The 18,054-nt window shown below is 38.2% G+C and overlaps 1 protein-coding gene across 1 annotated transcript in view; it reads right to left on the minus strand.

Annotated features, from left to right (window-relative positions):
* Nucleotides 1-7,324: 7,324 nt before the first annotated feature.
* The window catches only part of kcnq1.1 (potassium voltage-gated channel, KQT-like subfamily, member 1.1), a 44,397-nt gene continuing 33,667 nt past the window's right edge, over nucleotides 7,325-18,054 (minus strand). Inside the window, exons 11-17 of the mRNA XM_005749626.1 lie at nucleotides 17,686-17,742; nucleotides 15,315-15,444; nucleotides 11,116-11,191; nucleotides 9,157-9,251; nucleotides 8,912-8,958; nucleotides 8,739-8,800; nucleotides 7,325-7,932 (exon numbers count right to left, since the gene is read on the minus strand). Coding sequence (XP_005749683.1) covers nucleotides 7,678-7,932; nucleotides 8,739-8,800; nucleotides 8,912-8,958; nucleotides 9,157-9,251; nucleotides 11,116-11,191; nucleotides 15,315-15,444; nucleotides 17,686-17,742 — 722 coding nt within the window. The 3' untranslated portion in view covers nucleotides 7,325-7,677. The remainder of the gene's footprint in view (nucleotides 7,933-8,738; nucleotides 8,801-8,911; nucleotides 8,959-9,156; nucleotides 9,252-11,115; nucleotides 11,192-15,314; nucleotides 15,445-17,685; nucleotides 17,743-18,054) is intronic.

Genomic DNA, 18,054 nt, shown 5'->3' on the forward strand with positions numbered 1-18,054 from the left:
TGGAGCCAGCTCCCAGTTTGGATTTGGGAGACAGACACCCTCTCTACTTTTAAGATTAAGCTCTAAGCTTTTCTTCTTTTAATTTTTAATATTTTTATTTATAAAGCTTATAGATCAGACTGGCTAAGGTGATCCTCAATCTCTTAGTTACACTAAAATAGGTGTAGGCTGCTGGAGACTTCCTGTGATTCACTGAGTGTTTTTCTTCAGTCTCTATGTGTTTATATTGATTGATTGATTGATTGATTGATTGATTGATTGATTGATTGATTGATTGATTGATTGATTGATTGATTGATTGATTGATTGAATCTTTATTTTGAACATGTTGAAAAAGTACAACAAAATAGAATTAAAAGAGACAAATGAACAAAGCAAAACAAAAGGAAAACGAGCAACCACAACTCCAAATAACTTTCATGTTCAAAAAGGAGCAGGAAGAAGCATAAGCTTATCCCACCCCTTTTCCACTATCTAGTAATCAGTAGACTACAGAAATACTTCCTTGCAATTACATTATATGTCATGTGTATTTTTTTTTTACACACCAGTTTTTTATACACCAGTTTGCATTTAATCACTAGTTATTATTAATTAAAAAAAATGTTATTTCACATGTATAAAGGTAGGTAAATCTCACTGAGGCAAGAGGTCTCATATTTTAATAAATTTATTGTTGTTCTCTTCCACAGTATGATCGGTTTCCTGAGCCTGGATCTGCTGCAGGTTTCTTGCTGTTAAAAGGGAGTTTTTCCTGTCACCAAGTGCTTTTTCATAGGGGGTCATCTGATGGTTAGGCTTTTCTCTGTTTTATTGTGAGGTCTTTACCTTAAAATTTAAAGTGCGTTGAGGTAACTTTTGTTGTGATTCAAAATAAATAAAACATAACTGAACTGGATTATGCTGAGTAAGAAGAAATTCTTCTGTGACCACTAGACAGGACAGACTAACAAACACAATCAGGAGCTTTTATCCAGTGTTTCAGCTGAGTTCGTCACACAATGATTGGATCACCGTGCACCAGCAACCCCCACACCACAGCTGTCCCTCTCCAACAGCCAATCAGAAGTCTTGTCATTGTGTACAAACAAAAAAGTTTTGCGCCCTGCAGCCTTTAAATCAACCTGCAGTCAAGTATGGAGCAGAGCAGAGTGCACCACCACTATCTCCACCAAAAACTTAACCATTTGAAGGATGGAGCCCACCAGGCACAGGGAGTCTGTTTGCAGGAGCTTGTTTGGCCCGGTGGACCACAGCCAGCTGCGCCAGGACTTGAAGCTGAAGGTTAAGGAGATCATTGAGCAGGACAGGCGGCGCTGGAATTTTAACTTCGAGTGTGAAACCCCGCTGCCCGGCCGGTTTCAGTGGGAGGAAGCCGCACGGCCGAAGGACGCTGCCCACCGTTCAGGTGGGGACAGGCCGAGCGACGGCGAAGACGGCGCAGGGACCGACCAGGAGAACTGCTCCAACATCACCAACAAGCGCAAGAGTCCCACTGAAGAGATGCTCCACAGGCTCTCCAAACCGGCAGCCAGTCTCAAAGACAATGCACGGATCACAGGTACAGGAAAATGAGTCCCGTGAGCTTTTGTTTGTTGGCTTATCGACAAATGTAATGCCAAGATATTGACCAATCTCGCGCTCCGATTTTCAGATTATTTCGCAAAGAGAATGAGGACAACAACAAGAGCCAAGAGCATCCCGAATCATTTTCACGTCGGTTCTAATGAAGCAGCTCTGCGCAAGACTTTAAGACTTTAAGATGAACATGCAGCTGAAAATGACTATTTGTTTTCATGGACTTGATCCCCACAACAAATTATTTTATTTTATTTTATTGTATGTTGGTGGATTTTATTTATTCTTTTTTTTCTTTAGCAGTTTTTTGGTTTTTTTTTTTGAGATTGCATCTCTATTTATTCTATTTATGGATGTTATGAATGTTCTTCACTGGCATTTAAAAAAAATCTGTTATACACTCGTGCTGCTAATCTAACTTGTTCTAAAAAAAGCACTATTTTGTTAGGTCATTATTGTTATATAAAATGAATATGTAGCACATTTCTGTGCATATTACAGTTTTAATAAACTGTGATTATTGATCATTACATTTTATGCCTGTTGACTCTTTTTAACACCAGGAAACTTTTCGTGTAAAGTAACAAATTTGTGATAGTTTCATTTTCATCTCCTATATCAAACCTTTTTAATGTGAATTTTATCTCTAAAAACTCTTTCTTTGATAAAAATCAGACATAGCCATTCAGAAGCTCATGCATGATTGCCAGTCAATACTTTACAGATCTATACTTGTCTAAGACATACATTGAGAACTGCAGCACATCAATAATACACAATGTAAAAACTACAGATTGGTAATATCCAATACAATGTCCACCACATTTTGCACTGTGACAGTTTGCTGACACTGAATAGAGCTTAATCTTTTTATCCTCCGGCTGTCAAACGTGTTGTCAGTCTTGTCTTTATATGCAAGACACCGAGACTGCTTTTTCTTACACTAAAATGTTCATCTATTTATAGCCGTGCCCTTTGGTGAACAGATTTCAAAATTATTGGTTTTTCAATATGATTGCAGTCTTATGAGAGAGTACATCTTTAGTGTTTTTTTGCTGTCTTTGCAGCAGACACAGATGAGTAGGTTAATAAGTCTCTCTCTTTCGCTCTCTCTCTGAAGTCATAGAAGAAAAAAAACTATTCGGGTTGTAAGTTTAGCAATTCAAAGAAGAAAATTGTTTCAGAGTAATTGCATTTTCTGGGTTCTATTATGAGATATTTCATAATCACAATTGTAAGAAATGTGCCGTCAGGCTTTAAATTATATCCATTAATATAAACTGTAATTGCCAAATTAGCCCATTAGAAAAGCCAAATCCCACATAAGTATGTGCACTCCTGCAGTGTTGGGGTTTCAGCTCTAAAGAACTTCAATAGGCCATCTGGCCTGAGAGCAGGATAATAGCAACAAAGCAGAGCGTGCCATCTATTTCACCTGCAAATCAGCCTTTGGCACTCCTCGACCCCCCCACCCCCAGGTCTTCCCTCGGCTTTTCTATTTTCACTTAGTCCCTGTTCATAGTCAAAGTTGCTATCATCCTTGACAAGTGCCTGAAGCAATACCACTTACGCTTATTCTTACTTTGCCTTACGATTGCTCAAATGTCACTTTCCCAAAGGCCACCTGTTCATACTTGCTACACAAGCAAGAAAAAAGAAAGACAATAACACTTTTAAAAGGCTCGGTGACGTTGCTAACTGTGTTATTTCTGAATGGGAGACAAATGATCATTCACTTTGTTCCAGTGGATTTATTTTTCAAATAAACGTGTCAAAAATAAATATCAAACTGTCCCATGGGTCCATAGGTTCCCATAGGATAGAGGACTCCCAGGTTTCCAACTCCAGCAATTCAATTCAATTCAATTTCAATTTCAATTCAATTCAATTTTATTTATATAGCGCCAAATCACAACATAAGTCGCCTCAAGGCGCTTCATAGATACAGAGAAAAAAAACCCAACAATCATATGACCCCCTATGAGCAAGCACTTTGGCAACAGTGGGAAGGAAAAACTCCCTTTTAACAGGAAGAAACCTCCGGCAGAACCAGGCTCAGGGAGGGGCGGCCATCTGCTGCGACCGGTTGGGGTGAGAGAAGGAAGACAGGATAAAAGACATGCTGTAGAAGAGAGACAGAGGTTAATAACAGATATGATTTAATGCAGAGAGGTCTGTTAATACATAGTGAGTGAGAAAGGTGACTGGAAAGGAAAAACTCAATGCATCATGGGAATCCCCCGGCAGCCTATGCCTATTGCAGCATAACTAAGGGAGGATTCAGGGTCACCTGGTCCAGCCCTAACTATATGCTTTAGCAAAAAGGAAAGTTTTAAGCCTAATCTTAAAAGTAGAGATAGTGTCTGTCTCCCGAATCCAAACTGGAAGCTGGTTCCACAGAAGAGGGGCCTGAAAACTGAAGGCTCTCCCTCCCATTCTACTTTTAAATACTCTAGGAACAACAAGTAGGCCTGCAGAGCAAGAGCGAAGTGCTCTAATAGGGTGATATGGTACTACAAGGTCATTGAGATAAGATGGGGCCTGATTATTTAAGACCTTGTATGTGAGGAGCAGGATTTTGAATTCAATTCTGGATTTAACAGGAAGCCAATGAAGGGAAGCCAAAACAGGAGAAATATGCTCTCTCTTTCTAGTCCCTGTCAGTACTCTTGCTGCAGCGTTTTGGATTAGCTGAAGGCTTTTCAGTGAGTTTCTTGGACATCCTGATAATAATGAATTACAGTAGTCCAGCCTGGAAGTAATAAATGCATGAACTAGTTTTTCAGCGTCACTCTGAGACAGGATATTTCTAATTTTAGAGATGTTGCGCAAATGGAAGAACGCAGTCTTACATATTTGTTTAATATGTGCATTGAAGGACATGTCCTGGTCAAAAATGACTCCAAGGTTCCTCACAGCGTTACTGGAGGCCAAGGTAATGCCATCCAGAGTAAGAATCTGCTTAGATACCATATTTCTAAGATTTTCAGGGCCGAGTACAATAACCTCAGTTTTATCTGAATTAAGAAGCAGAAAGTTAGCGGCCATCCAGGTCTTTATGTCTTTAAGACATTCCTGCAGTTTAACTAATTGGTGTGTGTTATCTGGCTTCATGGACAGATAGAGCTGGGTGTCATCTGCGTAGCAGTGAAAATGTATGCTATGTCTTCTAATGATACTGCCTAAGGGAAGCATGTATAATGTAAACAGAATTGGTCCTAGCACTGAACCCTGTGGAACTCCATAATTAACCTTAGTGTGTGAAGAGGACTCTCCATTTACATGAACAAACTGGAGTCTATTAGATAGATATGATACAAACCACTGCAGCACAGTACCTGTAATACCTACAGCATGTTCTAATCGCTCTAATAGGATATTATGGTCGACAGTATCGAATGCTGCACTGAGGTCTAGCAGGACAAGCACAGAGATGAGTCCACTGTCAGAGGCCATAAGAAGATCATTTGTAACCTTCACTAAAGCTGTTTCTGTGCTGTGATGAGCTCTGAAACCTGACTGAAACTCAGCAGTAATTACATTCCTGAAAGAGAAGCATTACAAGCATCAGTACATTATCTGTGAATTTAACTGTCACTAACAAGCCTGCAATGATTGTTTCATGCAATTTTAGAGTGATTTTGCTGAGAGAATAAGAAATGTTCCTTCATAATGACCCATAGGTTGATTAAAAAACAAACAAACAAAAAACAAAAAGCATCCTGCAAAGAGTACTGCTTTGTTTTTGGCTGATTGGGATTTCATTAAATTGTCCAAAGTAGAAGAAATTGCAGGAAAGACACGCATTAGGACTTCCACTTGTGTTTGATCACTCAACAAATACAATCTGAGGAAATTGTATCCTTTGATGCGAAGCAAACTGCTGGCAAAATTAGCATGTTAGTGTTTTATTTCTTTTTTCTTTCTGTATGAAATGTGCCTTACAAATTGCCTCACCTAAGCAGATGCTAAAGAAACATGAAAAAAAATCAGTTCATTGTAGCTTTAGGACATAATGACTTTCTGTATTGTTTGATTGTTTATAACGCAGATTACTCCAATATCCCAAACAATCCACGACCTCCCTGTAATGAAACTCTCCCCTCACCCTCTTCCTGATCGCCACAAAGGCCAAGCACCCTCAGCACACTTTAGGAGGGTGCAGCCCATTGTTGTCCACACCAGAGGCAGATGGTCATTTGGGCCCTTTCTCCACATGGGTACTTGTATGAAGGAATGCCTGGACACCCCACGGATGGTCAGCAGGGAAAAGGTCACCATCTGCCGCTCAAAGGTCAGCTGTCTAAAGAGCATGGTATTAGCCATGCTTTTGACTGTTTCAATAAGCTGGCGAGGACACGACACACAGCTCCACCTCATTGTGTTAAAACATGAGTGATGCAAAATACTTGTGGAAGCAGTGACTTGAACGGTGCTCCAGACATTCAAGACAAGGACTCTTAGTTGGATTATTTGCTTTCATTTTTAGTGTGAAATACTGACTTTTTTTGTTTGCTTTTCCTTCAAAATACCTATTACAAAAGAAAAATGTCTTTCTGTAACTCAAATATTTATCTCACTGGTTTTAGTGAGAGATTCCTCGAGGCCAGCAGACTCAATACATAGACACTCAGTAATAATTAGTTCAATCTTTTATTGCTACGTAAAAGTTGTGCTAAACAACAAATAGTAACTGAAACTGTATAGTAAATAATGGCATATATTTAAGTAAAACCTATTAATGTATAAGAACAATCTCAAAGATGAATGCAGTTTAATGTGTTATTTCAAAGAAGGCTTGGTAGTGATGACTTTAAGATATTTTATTTATTCCAGATTTGGGAAGTTTATTTGCATTTTTCTTTCTCAATAATTCGATCTTACTTTGAAATTTCAGTAATCAATATAGTAATTAAAATAATATAATAATTGATTCTAAAGCAATATATGCACCTTAAGCTTTTACGGATTAAAAAACTAATGCAGATTAAAAAGTCTGTGAAAAGGTCAGCTACAATGTAAATCAGCACTTCCTAAATTTAAGACTCCCATGATCAGTTCAGAAACCTGGATGTTTTCTGTGGCTCACCCAAACCTCTCATTAGAGCTTTGGTCATAATATAAGCCAAAGGTCATGTTTTTCCTCAGTTGCAATTTAACTCATTGCTTATGACACGTCATAGCCCCTTTCTTTCTACATACTTTCCCCCATTATTATGGATATATAAGACAAATTCAGGATCAGAAATTAGCCAGAAAAGTAATCATATCATATCATAGCATACAAATTCACTTTCAACAACAGCCCACCTGAAGTACCATTACCATCCACTGGGGGGAAGAGAGACTACTGACATAGTCTAAAGAGCTTGGAAAGAAAAGCGTCTGGACTTCTTCAAGTTGCTTGAAGATGTTTGACCTCTCATTCAAGAAGCTTCTTCAGTTATAAGGTCAAAGGGTGGAGAGCCCCATATTTAAGTCCTAGGGGTGTGTCCCCCAAGGGGGTGAGAACCCCCTGTTGATCCTCTACCTAATCAAACGATTTACTGAAATAAATCATATGCTATTGCAGGATAATGCTTGAGAAAAAAAGTAACTCAGACTGTAACAGGATTGGCTCATAAAAACATGAACCATTGAAAGTTTTTTGCTTCACATCACACAGGCATGATTATGATTACTGCATTATTTTATTGTCAAAAGAGAAAGGAAATCTTCACATTAACAAAAAAGTGAAAAAGTGGAAAACAGTGAAAACAGCCTTTCATTTGGGATTTTCAAGTGATATATAGAAATGTAATCTAAGAGTAATAAAGTTACTGCAAATTATTATAATTTCTACATATGCATATGCTAAACAGGAAGAATGGAGGTTGAAGTTGCAGGGTTTTTGGCATTAACCTGAATAAATGTTAAGTACAATACTCAAACCTGGCAATTACAAAGATCTAATAGCAATCTTTAAGAGATATTGCAGTGTTGAATTATTGTTTTTCTCTCACAGATGTCCATATTCCCCATGGTCTGCTGGGACATTCATCATAAATATCTTATATTATACTAAAAGAAGAAAAACTTGGTGTTTGCTTATTGGTTTCATCAGCTCTCATCCTGACTGCCAGTGGTGCTCGGGGGCGGGTTGGGGCAGACCACTGTGCTGGCGGTGTTGGAGGAGGCATACAAAGAGGGTGAAGATAGCTGGTCATAGCTTGGCAGGCTGTCCTGGCTGGGGAGGACGTTACAGGTCGGTCCGAGCCTTGATCCGCCCCCACCGTCGCCACCAGCATCCTTCTGTTCCAGCAGATATGCGAGGGACTCCACAATGCGATTCAAAGTCTGGTCCATGTGTGTTATCTGTAAGAGTTCAATCAAATATTCATTTAAGTGACAGTTATGACACCAACAGTGCCTCTTAGTAATTAAAATTAAATTAGGTTTGTTTACTTGTTAAACGAAGGAGCTACGGTTACGTTGTTCATAAAGTTTTAATTAACCCGTGTAGCACAAACAGCATCTTTAGTTTGGGCCAATTATTTTAATGATTGTAGTTTTCATGGTCAGTTATGAAACACAAACTAAAGTGATGTTTATTACAGGATTATGAGATGAAAATTCTTTAAAAGCTTTAGACGCAGTTTGATCTTTTTTTCATCCAATCACAAATAACGAAGAGAAAAAAATCACAGATGTATATAAAAACTCAGGGAGGGAATTGCACATTGTGTTCCTTTTTCTTTTCTTTTTTTTTGATGCATCTTTGAAATACATGAAAGCAAACAGTTCCTCTTTTTATGCCACAGAACTGGAACAGGCTCTTAAAGTTTTATATTTGAATCAACAAAAACGAGGCCACATGTGCACACATACATAGTGGCTCATGTTACATTACAGTAAACAAAGGCAGCTCTTGTTGCATTACCCAGAAAACTCCCAAATGCAGTTTATTTTCAAGGGTTCACTGAATTGTAAATTGTCATTGTAAACATCCTCTTGGGATAACCCTTGTGAACGGCTATAAAAGCTCAAATTATAGTGCAAGATAAATGGAGACGGAATTAAATATTTGACTTTTCTCTTGTGCAAAGAAAAGAAAGAATCTCAAACTCTACAAGGCTTGTGAGTGTTACTGTATTTTTCCACTGAGGTTGCACAAATCCCACCTTGTCCTCCATCCTGTTGAGTCTGGATCCGATAGAGTTGTTGCCTTTGTCTTTGGCTCGGTCTTCAGAGGCAGACAACAGTCAAGTAAATAACAAGACAGAAGGATTAGGTCTGTGGTTTGTACCATAGCTGCTGTAATGTATTTCGAGAAGTCAGTGGAGTGATTCATTACCTGAACCTGTCTGGAACAAAGTTATCTTCCCTAAAGACTGGTCCAGTCTGGGGGAAACAATGGGAGCCTTAAGTTAGAGGAATATTTACACACTCTCTCTACTTCCCCTTTCATCTTCCTAGATCTTCTCCATTCTTTTTTTTTTTAAATTGATCTCTTTGCCTTTGACAGTATTGTACACATATATCCATGCTGTACTCAGGGGATATAATTCACATGAAGCTGATCTTATTTAAACCATTTACCGTCTCTGAAGCTCCTTGATGCGCACCATGAGATTGAGGTGACCCTGGGAGTACTGTTCAATCACATCTCGCACATCATACGGTTTACGAGCTTGCTACAACAGAGAGTTTCAGATTGTTTAATCAAAACGTCATCTCTTTTATTACAAATGTCTTGTCAGGATCAAACCCGTACGAATGTCTTTACATGCCAGAAACTGGATATTCTTTAGAAAATTATTCTGTCAAAGAAACTTATGTAAAAAAAGAAAGGTTTTACTCATGACATAGAAATAATAAATTAGTTAAGTCAAGTCTCAGGTGAACAACAACACATGACATGACATGTTTGTTATTATTTCTTTAACAAAAACTAAGCCAAAATTCAGGAGACAGTGTGTGAAAATCTAAGTACACACTTACTGCTTTCATAGAAACTAAAAGGGTAACATTAGTGCACTAGTCTTATTGCTCATCAGCAAGTTTGATGACTTCTGTAAGAGCAGAGGTTTTGGCAGTTTACTGCCCTGGAGCATTCAGCAGTGTGTTAATACGAAGCCAGCGAGGAAAGACCATAGCAACGATCTTATCTTAGATAAGTAATTGTTGCTGCTCATTAATCTGGGAAGTGTTACAAGGCCACTTTAAAACAAATTTAAGTCCATTGTTCCACGGGGAGAAAGATTATTCACACATGGACAACATACAAAATAATTTCTAGAGTTACTATGAATGGACACGTCAGCAAATTCACTCCAAGGTCAGGCTGTGCAATGCTCAGAGAAATTGCAGAGAAAAAAAGGGGCCTTAAGAGAGCTGTGCATGAATGAATGCCTGCAAATGTTGTAAAGACGTAAAAAATGCTGTAAAGTTCCCCCACAATGACATGAGAGACTGATAAGTCATGTAGAAAACAATTACTTCAAGTTATTGCTGCTGAAGGTGGTTCTACAGCGTACTGAATCATGAGGTATACTTCGTTTCTCATCCACGGCTTCTTCTTTGGCTTGGTTCTTTGTTAAATAAATAATCATAAAGTTTGGTATGTCACACTTTTCCCCCCTGAAGTTATATTTGAATCATTTAAAGATCTGGTAAGGCCCAGACGATCTTTTTTAAAATTATGCCCCAAAATGTAAAAGTTTAGAACAGAAAGAGAGTGCTCCTTCTCTTCCACAGATGTTTGGTGAGGTTTAGAAACCAGATATAAAGTAAATCCTGTATACACAGTAATTTTTATTAATTTAATATCATGGAAATGTTATTGTGACTGACTGATAAAGAACAAAGCCTGTACAAAAACAAAAAAACAAACAAACCACTGAACAGAGTTTAGCTGGACATAAAGTGAAGTGGAATTAATCTTTTTTATACTTGAAAGCAAAGCAAAAATGCCATAGCTGCCACATTAACTTACAACCGAAACAGAATAAAAAAAATCCTGAGATTGTCTCTTCAGTTTTTGTTCATTAGAAACAATCCAATACAAGCTTTTTCTTGTGGCACAGCTCGAGTTTCATGGCTTGAGCTTTTGATTAGAATTAGAGAAGTCATAAAAGCGTTACTAACATCATCTAAAAGAAAAAAAAACATACAGTATAGGACTCATATCCAGATGTACTCATCTTTTTTCCACATCCAATTCAAAAACCTATTACTATAATGATGCTGCTGATCTGCAAACTCAGCTGAACCACTGCTTGCTGTGACCCTGGAGCAAAGTGTATTATTGTTGCTCCCCAATCTCTTTTGTTGTGTTTGATGTTTGCACAGTGACAGTGTGACAGTAAATAACAGTACAGTACTTAGTTAATAACTACTGAAATGTTAGAAATGAATAAATACTGCTTAGTGAAACCAAGCTGTTAGCAGGTGTATGCAGATAGGTTACGCAATTTTAAGTAGAGCACATAAACATCAATTATTTCCCAATGTGTGAATATTATTCTTTTTTGCTATTAAAAAAAATGTAATAATTACCTGGAAATTTCTCTTGGCCACAAAATAACGCATTCTCTGGATCACCCGGATGGCTTTTCGGTGAGACTCTGTGAGTCTGTGAAAAACACATTTGCATCAAGGTTGGTCGACTTCAACCTGTTACACTTGTTTACACCCCTTCTTTCACTGAATTGAATGAACGTGTGAAACTATGAAAAAAAACTGGCAGACCTTCATACCTGAACTCTTATCATTATAGGCAAAAATATTAAGTTTCATTATTACTGCTCCATCTACATCAAAAGCCTCTCCTCTATTACTTGTCTTCCTTTGAATGTGATGAAGGTGAGTTACAGAAAGAACAAAGGCGGCTAATTTTCAAGGTCTGCACTTTTCTCGAAAAATCATTAGCACAAAGCTTAGAGTGATTGTCGGGCATTTAGCCTCCATTATTATGTTGTGGGAATTATTAAATAGGTATTACTTAACAGGCTCATTACCCTGGAAAAGCAGTGAGCGAGTATGTGAGGTGGGAGCGCAGCGAGTTCTTTGTTAAGTCCGGTGTATAACAAGGTAGGTGAGAGTCTCATAATGGACTTTTCAGAGGCAATGCAATGGGCTGATTTTCACATACAGCTTTCATAACATTTTGTCAAATTAGCACTATGAAACGTCAATAATGTGTTCCTGAACTATTATAGAATCCATTTTACATCATAAAAGGATTATGTGGTAGTGATATAAGCAGAAGCCAGGCAGTGAGACAAATTTCTTTTAGCTCTAATGGCAAATTGTGACTTCTTCAGAAAAAAAGGAAGCATTTGAATATCAAAGATGTTTCTTTAATATTTTCATCTACCATTAATGAACACTGTGATGTGAACATCCTAGGGATCTGTAAGGTTATAATCCTTAAAGAAATTGTTAAATATTTTGGAAATGGAGCTTATTAAACTTAAAAAGAGGAGATCTAAGACTGGAATTAAGAGACAGTTTGTTTTACGTAGCACAAAGAATAAAAAGAGGAGCTTAGCCTTGCTCTATCTAAAGCATCCAAGTCTACCTATTAGCAAGCTTAGTAATTAACTCTGTACAGATTTAAAGGGGATTATGTGCTGGACTACGTATTCTAGGCTTCCTCAGTAGAAACCAAAGTCACTATGATCATTTTACGTTCAACAGAGATCTTAACGAATAGTCAGCTACATTAGTGGTTCGAGACAAACATGACGCTTAAAGCACCCAAAGGAAAAAGATTTTTTAAATCCTGTTTGGGGAAAGTCAGCAAACATTTTTTCATTTCTTTTATCAGATTTAATGGGTGATTTTATAAATGCAGTTTTTAATGTCCTGGTGACATTAGATATTCAGTGCTTCAAAATAAGTACCTGATGTGTTGAGAAGTGAGATTCTACAGGGCTTGAAGGAAGTGAGTAAGCATATTTTTCACTCTCATTTTTTTGTAGTAACAGCCATCAGTGAACTTTATTAATGTTGATCATTATCATGGTCTGAGTACATCAATCATTTAGTCTGCATATATATGTGTGTTGCAGATGCAAAAGTTTTGATCTTTACTCCACTGGAGTCACCAGGCAACATGTTGGGCAGTTTTTTAAGTCAACATCAGAATTCAAATGCACCAGCTGACTGGAGCGTTTCTGTGTGGCGTTTGCATGTTCTCCTCATGCATGTGTAGGTTCATCACATCTCTCACAGACGTGTGGTTTAGGTTAATTGGAATTTCTAAATTCCCTATTAGCCATGATTGTGAGAATGAATGATTGTCTGTCTCTCTACGGCAGCCCTGTAGATGGACTGGTGACCTGTCCAGAGTGTACTCTGCCTTTTGCCCTATGATAGCTGGGATAGGCTCCAATCCCACCTGCAACCCTAAATTTGATAAGTGGAATGAAATCCCACGGATTAAAGCCTTAGCAAGATTAGAAGGATGTCTTTGGAGCCGTTAGGGGATACTTGATTGTGCTATTTAATATATACAGTGCTATTTAAATAGCACCTAAATGTGCTATTTAATGCAGTAAAGGCATTTTGATTACTATTAGTGCCATATATTCTGTTAGAATGGTCTACTGAGCAGTGTTTTGTCTTCCATCAGATGCCTCTGAGGAATCAAAAGAACTCGACAAAGTGTTGATATGAATAATTCATTATTATTAGCTGTCATGCTTTGACAGTTCAAAAAGTTACTCTTACGATCAGTATTGTACCAATGGTTTTGTTATCACTATGAGTTATGAGGAGACTTTTCAAATAGGGGCAAACATCCATAAAATTTTTTAAGGTGACATGGATTCTGACTGACTGTGTCTCTACATTGAGAATAATTGATAATATAACATACAAGTAAATACAGGTGGGTTACATGCAATAATACATGCAATTCTTTAACTTTGGAAAAACTCATTCTGCTGCTGTCTGCTTCTGCGAGGTATGTAATGAACTCAGAGAGAAGACTTCCAAAAACAGCTGAAATCTACACTTTGTGTAACTTCAAACCCCTGCCTTATATTTATTAGTAGTAGTGATCAATAATGTAGCCCACAGAGTCTGTCTTCATCATAGAAATTTGTGCTTTAAAAAATATGAAACCCAAGCAAATAATGGTTGTTGAACATTCCTCGAGTGCTTTTTGTGGCTTTTTTGAAAGGTCTGAAGGCACATGAACTCCGCTTTTTGTACTGTCGACATTTTTATGCTGAAATGTGGAAAATGACTGATATTAAAATGTTGTTTTTTTTAAAATTCCAATCCATTCATTATTTGCAGCATTTAAATAACCTTTATCTGATTTGATGGTTTTGTTACAGACTTTAAAAAAGTGGTTTTTCTTTTCTTTTACAAATGTGGGGATTCAATTGTGTTAAAATGTACAAAACAGTGATGTCATGTTTTGTGACGAGGACCCAGGCACAGAGAGACTTGATGAATTTAAGAATCTTATGATTTAATAAAGAAATTTGCAGACTTGCGCAGAGATGGTAAAATTATGATGACTGATAACGGAAACAAAGACAACAGAGGACGAGGACAGGGAGGAACAGGGGTTAAATGCACCAAGGAGACAGTCAGAGAGGACTCAGGACAACTGGAGACATTTAAGGATGCAGGGACTGACAGAGACAGGGAAGAAGTCTCATCGTGACGAGTACAGTTTATCTTGCTTGGCTGGGCAGCTCTCTGGGTGCTCAGCACCCCCAAAGCTCTGATCCTAGAATCGCCCTTGTTCCAAATGCTTCATGTGATTGGTATAAACAAAAATGCAATGTGAAAAAGATTTTCAAAAAAGTGTCTATTGAGCTTTACATTTTTGCCTCACACACTTTTTTTCTTTTATTATGACTTTAAAAGCTCCGTCTTCTGGGTAACTGGGTGTGTAATTTTCATTGGTTGGGACAAATGTTTGGCAGTTTTGTTGAAAGTCTCAGTACCTCGATTATTATCAATTTGCCAAAACATAGCACTGCAAAGTCAGAACTGGCAGCTGCAGAAATATGACTCCTGGGAAGTATTCCATAGCGAGAATCTATACACCACGATTTGTACCAATGACTAAACTGAGCTATTCTCCGGTCTTATAAATAAAATAAAACTGACAAATTAGTGTTAAATATGTAACAAAGCGTGTAATCAAAGACAAACCTGGTGAAGAGAAACACATTCTTCAAGGGTTTTTTTTCTCTCATATTTTTGGTGTTGTCTCGTCATGGATAACACAAAGAGTAGTATCTTATAATGGCACAATGCAGCATGGGATTTGATGTGGCGCTGCTCTATGAGAACAGCTGGTTACGTATTTTGAAGTCAGCAGAGCACAGAGTGATCTTTGCCAACAACGCTGCTGCATGCATTTCCCACTCTGCATCATTACTCCTCCGTTTAGAAAGAAGTCCCACGGGTCAAAACTGTCGCTCCATTTGTTTCACTTACTGTGCACTCACATTGCACTGCAGTTACTTAACACTCATTTCCTCATATCACTCTCAGTCTCTAGCTGTGCAAGTGCCTCGGCAAATGCAAGTGATTTTTTTTTCCTGATACACACTCATTACACAGTAGAGACACGAGCCCTCTGGGGTTTGGCATATTTCAAAGGTTAATTACAAATAGCGGGAAAAAAACAACAACCCTAAAACAAAATGCATAAAAACCTTCCCTGTCATGGTCATTAAAACGAACGTACACATAAACACAGAATCCTATGGTGGTAAACTCACTGTGACACTGAGGAGGCTGGGGCCAGTTCATTCTCTCTCTCTGGCTCCAGCTCCATGTCGTCTGCAAAGCTGCAGTTCCTCTGGAGCGCGCTGGGCGAGTGGACTTCTAAAAGGCCAGGGCTTCTTTTCACTGCACATTCACCCACAGACACCCAGAAACACACTCATTAGACTTTAGCTATTAATATGTGTCTGCAGTGACACTGCAGATAAAGTTTCGCTGTGTACATCCTGTTCAAACAGGTTTTGCGATTTACACTTACTTACACATTTAAATGTATTCTAATTTCTCTTAATGCACTAATGTTGTGTATGCTGATATAACCAACAACAAAAATATGCCCATATGTTGCATTAAAAGTAACATTATCTGAAGACAGTGGAAAGGGGGGAAAAAGACATTCCTATGGTAGCTTTCAGAATCGCTAGTGATTTAGTGAGGGCTTGTGAACTGTGGGAAAATTAGGCCTCATGTGACCTGGGATCTTGACTCTCCAGAGCTCTGTTTAGGATTATAAAAGTGCTGTATTTAGATGGGAAAAGAGATCTGAATTTACAGCTACAGTCATCTTGCAAAAACAGGGAAGAGAGGAAACAACTCCGTTTGGATAGACACAGATGGGTTTTTTTTTTAATGTAGATGTTCTCAAATGCAACATGCCAGCAGGGTGGCACTTTCTGTTCTTTGCCACATAAACTTGGATAAAGAGACTTTTTTGTGTCTTTTAAAATTGTAAAATTTAATTTAAAAAAAAATGAAAGACAAAATGTAACCCCTCAATTATCCAAATCTGCCGCTGGAGTGTTTTGAAACTGCACCAGTAAGAGACGTGTGACACAACAGGTTCATGATTTTGATGTGTGAAATAAAAAAAAAATTAAAAAAAGGTGTTAAATGGCACTGCTTGAAATGCACTGTAAATCAAATGATCTTAAGTGGTGTTGTCATCTGGTGACAAGACTTGCCCTGACCAGCACACTGATATTTCTCAATAACAGAATGAAGGAAAATGTTTTAACTCCCTGCTGGGCAGCTTTTTAGATGAAATGCCAAACATTACTTTGCATATCATCTAAACACATCAGACCTTTAGTCCTCTTGGCAACAACACTTCAAACTGTATGTAACATCACACATGATGAAACCAAAACTTGTTGCAACTAAAACTGAAAAATGAAGCCAGCACACCAGTGCCAAAAATCTGCAGTTCCTGGAATGACCACTTGAAGTCGATTTCAAAAGTAAGTAATTCTTAATAGACATCCATGTTCAAATTTCTAACTTTACAACAGAAATATGCAATTTTTTCTTCTGGGAAAAGGCTTCAATCTCTACAGAGGATTCTCAAATGACATCATATGCACACCGTTGGCCTCCTCCATCATAAGGGAACCACAAGGGAAAAATGTGTAATCCAGTTGATGAGTGGTTCCTGGAAGCTGCTTTCATGCCACTGGGTGAAGTTGGTCATAAAGAAGGTGCTGCACCAAAAACCTCCTTGGTGTGGTTGAAGATTGCTGCAGCTTTTACATCAAAGATACTAATTTTTTCTATAAACCTTCGCTTTTATAAGAAAACTTATAAAAGTGCAACACAAACTCGACACAAACTGGAAATTGAGGGCATTTCCCTTCAAAGTAAGAGTTGTGCCTCACTTGTGTCACACTTTTATAGTTTCATCCCCATTTGAAGAGTAGTTGGCAAATGTTTGCAGTCTCAGACAACTTGCCATGTTTCCTACGAACTGTGGGCAACTGGAGTTAGGAACCAAAGCAATCACATACAGGCATCTTCTTTGCGACCTAGCAACAGCTAGGAACCTCCAAGATCTATTTGGTAATACATATTTTTCCCTTGCCAGATTATTGTGCACCGTCTCTAGGGCATCGTGACTGAGGTCTTGCTGAATTGATTATACATAGTCACACATCAAAAATGGTGGACCACTTAACATCACGTGGTTAGCAGTTGTAGGACCACAAAACCTCACTAGCTAATTTTCATTCTTATGACATTTGTAGAGGGGTTTAAATTGTTACGGCATTAGCATTATTTGCATTATTAGGGGCCTGGACACTTTGACAGACAGGAAGGTGCCATGAATCGACTGTTCTGTAGGCTGTGTATTTTCTCAGGTGTCCATTTTGTGCACAACCTTTTTTTTTTGGTGGTCATAATTAACATCAATCTAACAAGAAAGCAGCAGTAAAGATGGCGAAGGTCAGAATACTAAACTCAAGGCTCCAAAACAATAATCCACAACCTCATGAATGCCATCTATTTGGCCATGTGCACCTTTTATATGAACGCCAGACTGTATATTCAAGGCAAACAAAGTAACATAAAAACAACATTAAGCTCTGAAGTTACCTGGAGGTGGTGAGCTGAACTGAAGAGAGGACAAAGATGTCCAGGACTGCTGGCGATCTGAAGAATACATGATGGAAAACACAAGCATAAATTATTAACTTTAATTATCCTGAAAAATGAATGTGGCACTTGGAATCCTTTTTCATAGTCATTAGTCACTAAGAAAACAACACAACATTTCATTTCCTCATTCGTGCCTGACTAAGAAAGCATGCTGTTATAAAACTTGACAATGACAAAAAGTGACTTGATGGGCTGTTAAAAATAAGCATTAGGAGAGGACAGCGAGTGCGCAGAGGACGTGACCAGGATGTGGACACTAACATGCAGCTCACCACATCCTCCCAGAGTGTAGAGTCCTGCTAAATC

The sequence above is a fragment of the Pundamilia nyererei genome, unplaced genomic scaffold, assembly GCF_000239375.1.
Source record: "Pundamilia nyererei isolate P.nyererei 1_Seehausen unplaced genomic scaffold, PunNye1.0 scaffold00251, whole genome shotgun sequence".
Taxonomy (NCBI): Eukaryota; Metazoa; Chordata; class Actinopteri; order Cichliformes; family Cichlidae; genus Pundamilia; species Pundamilia nyererei.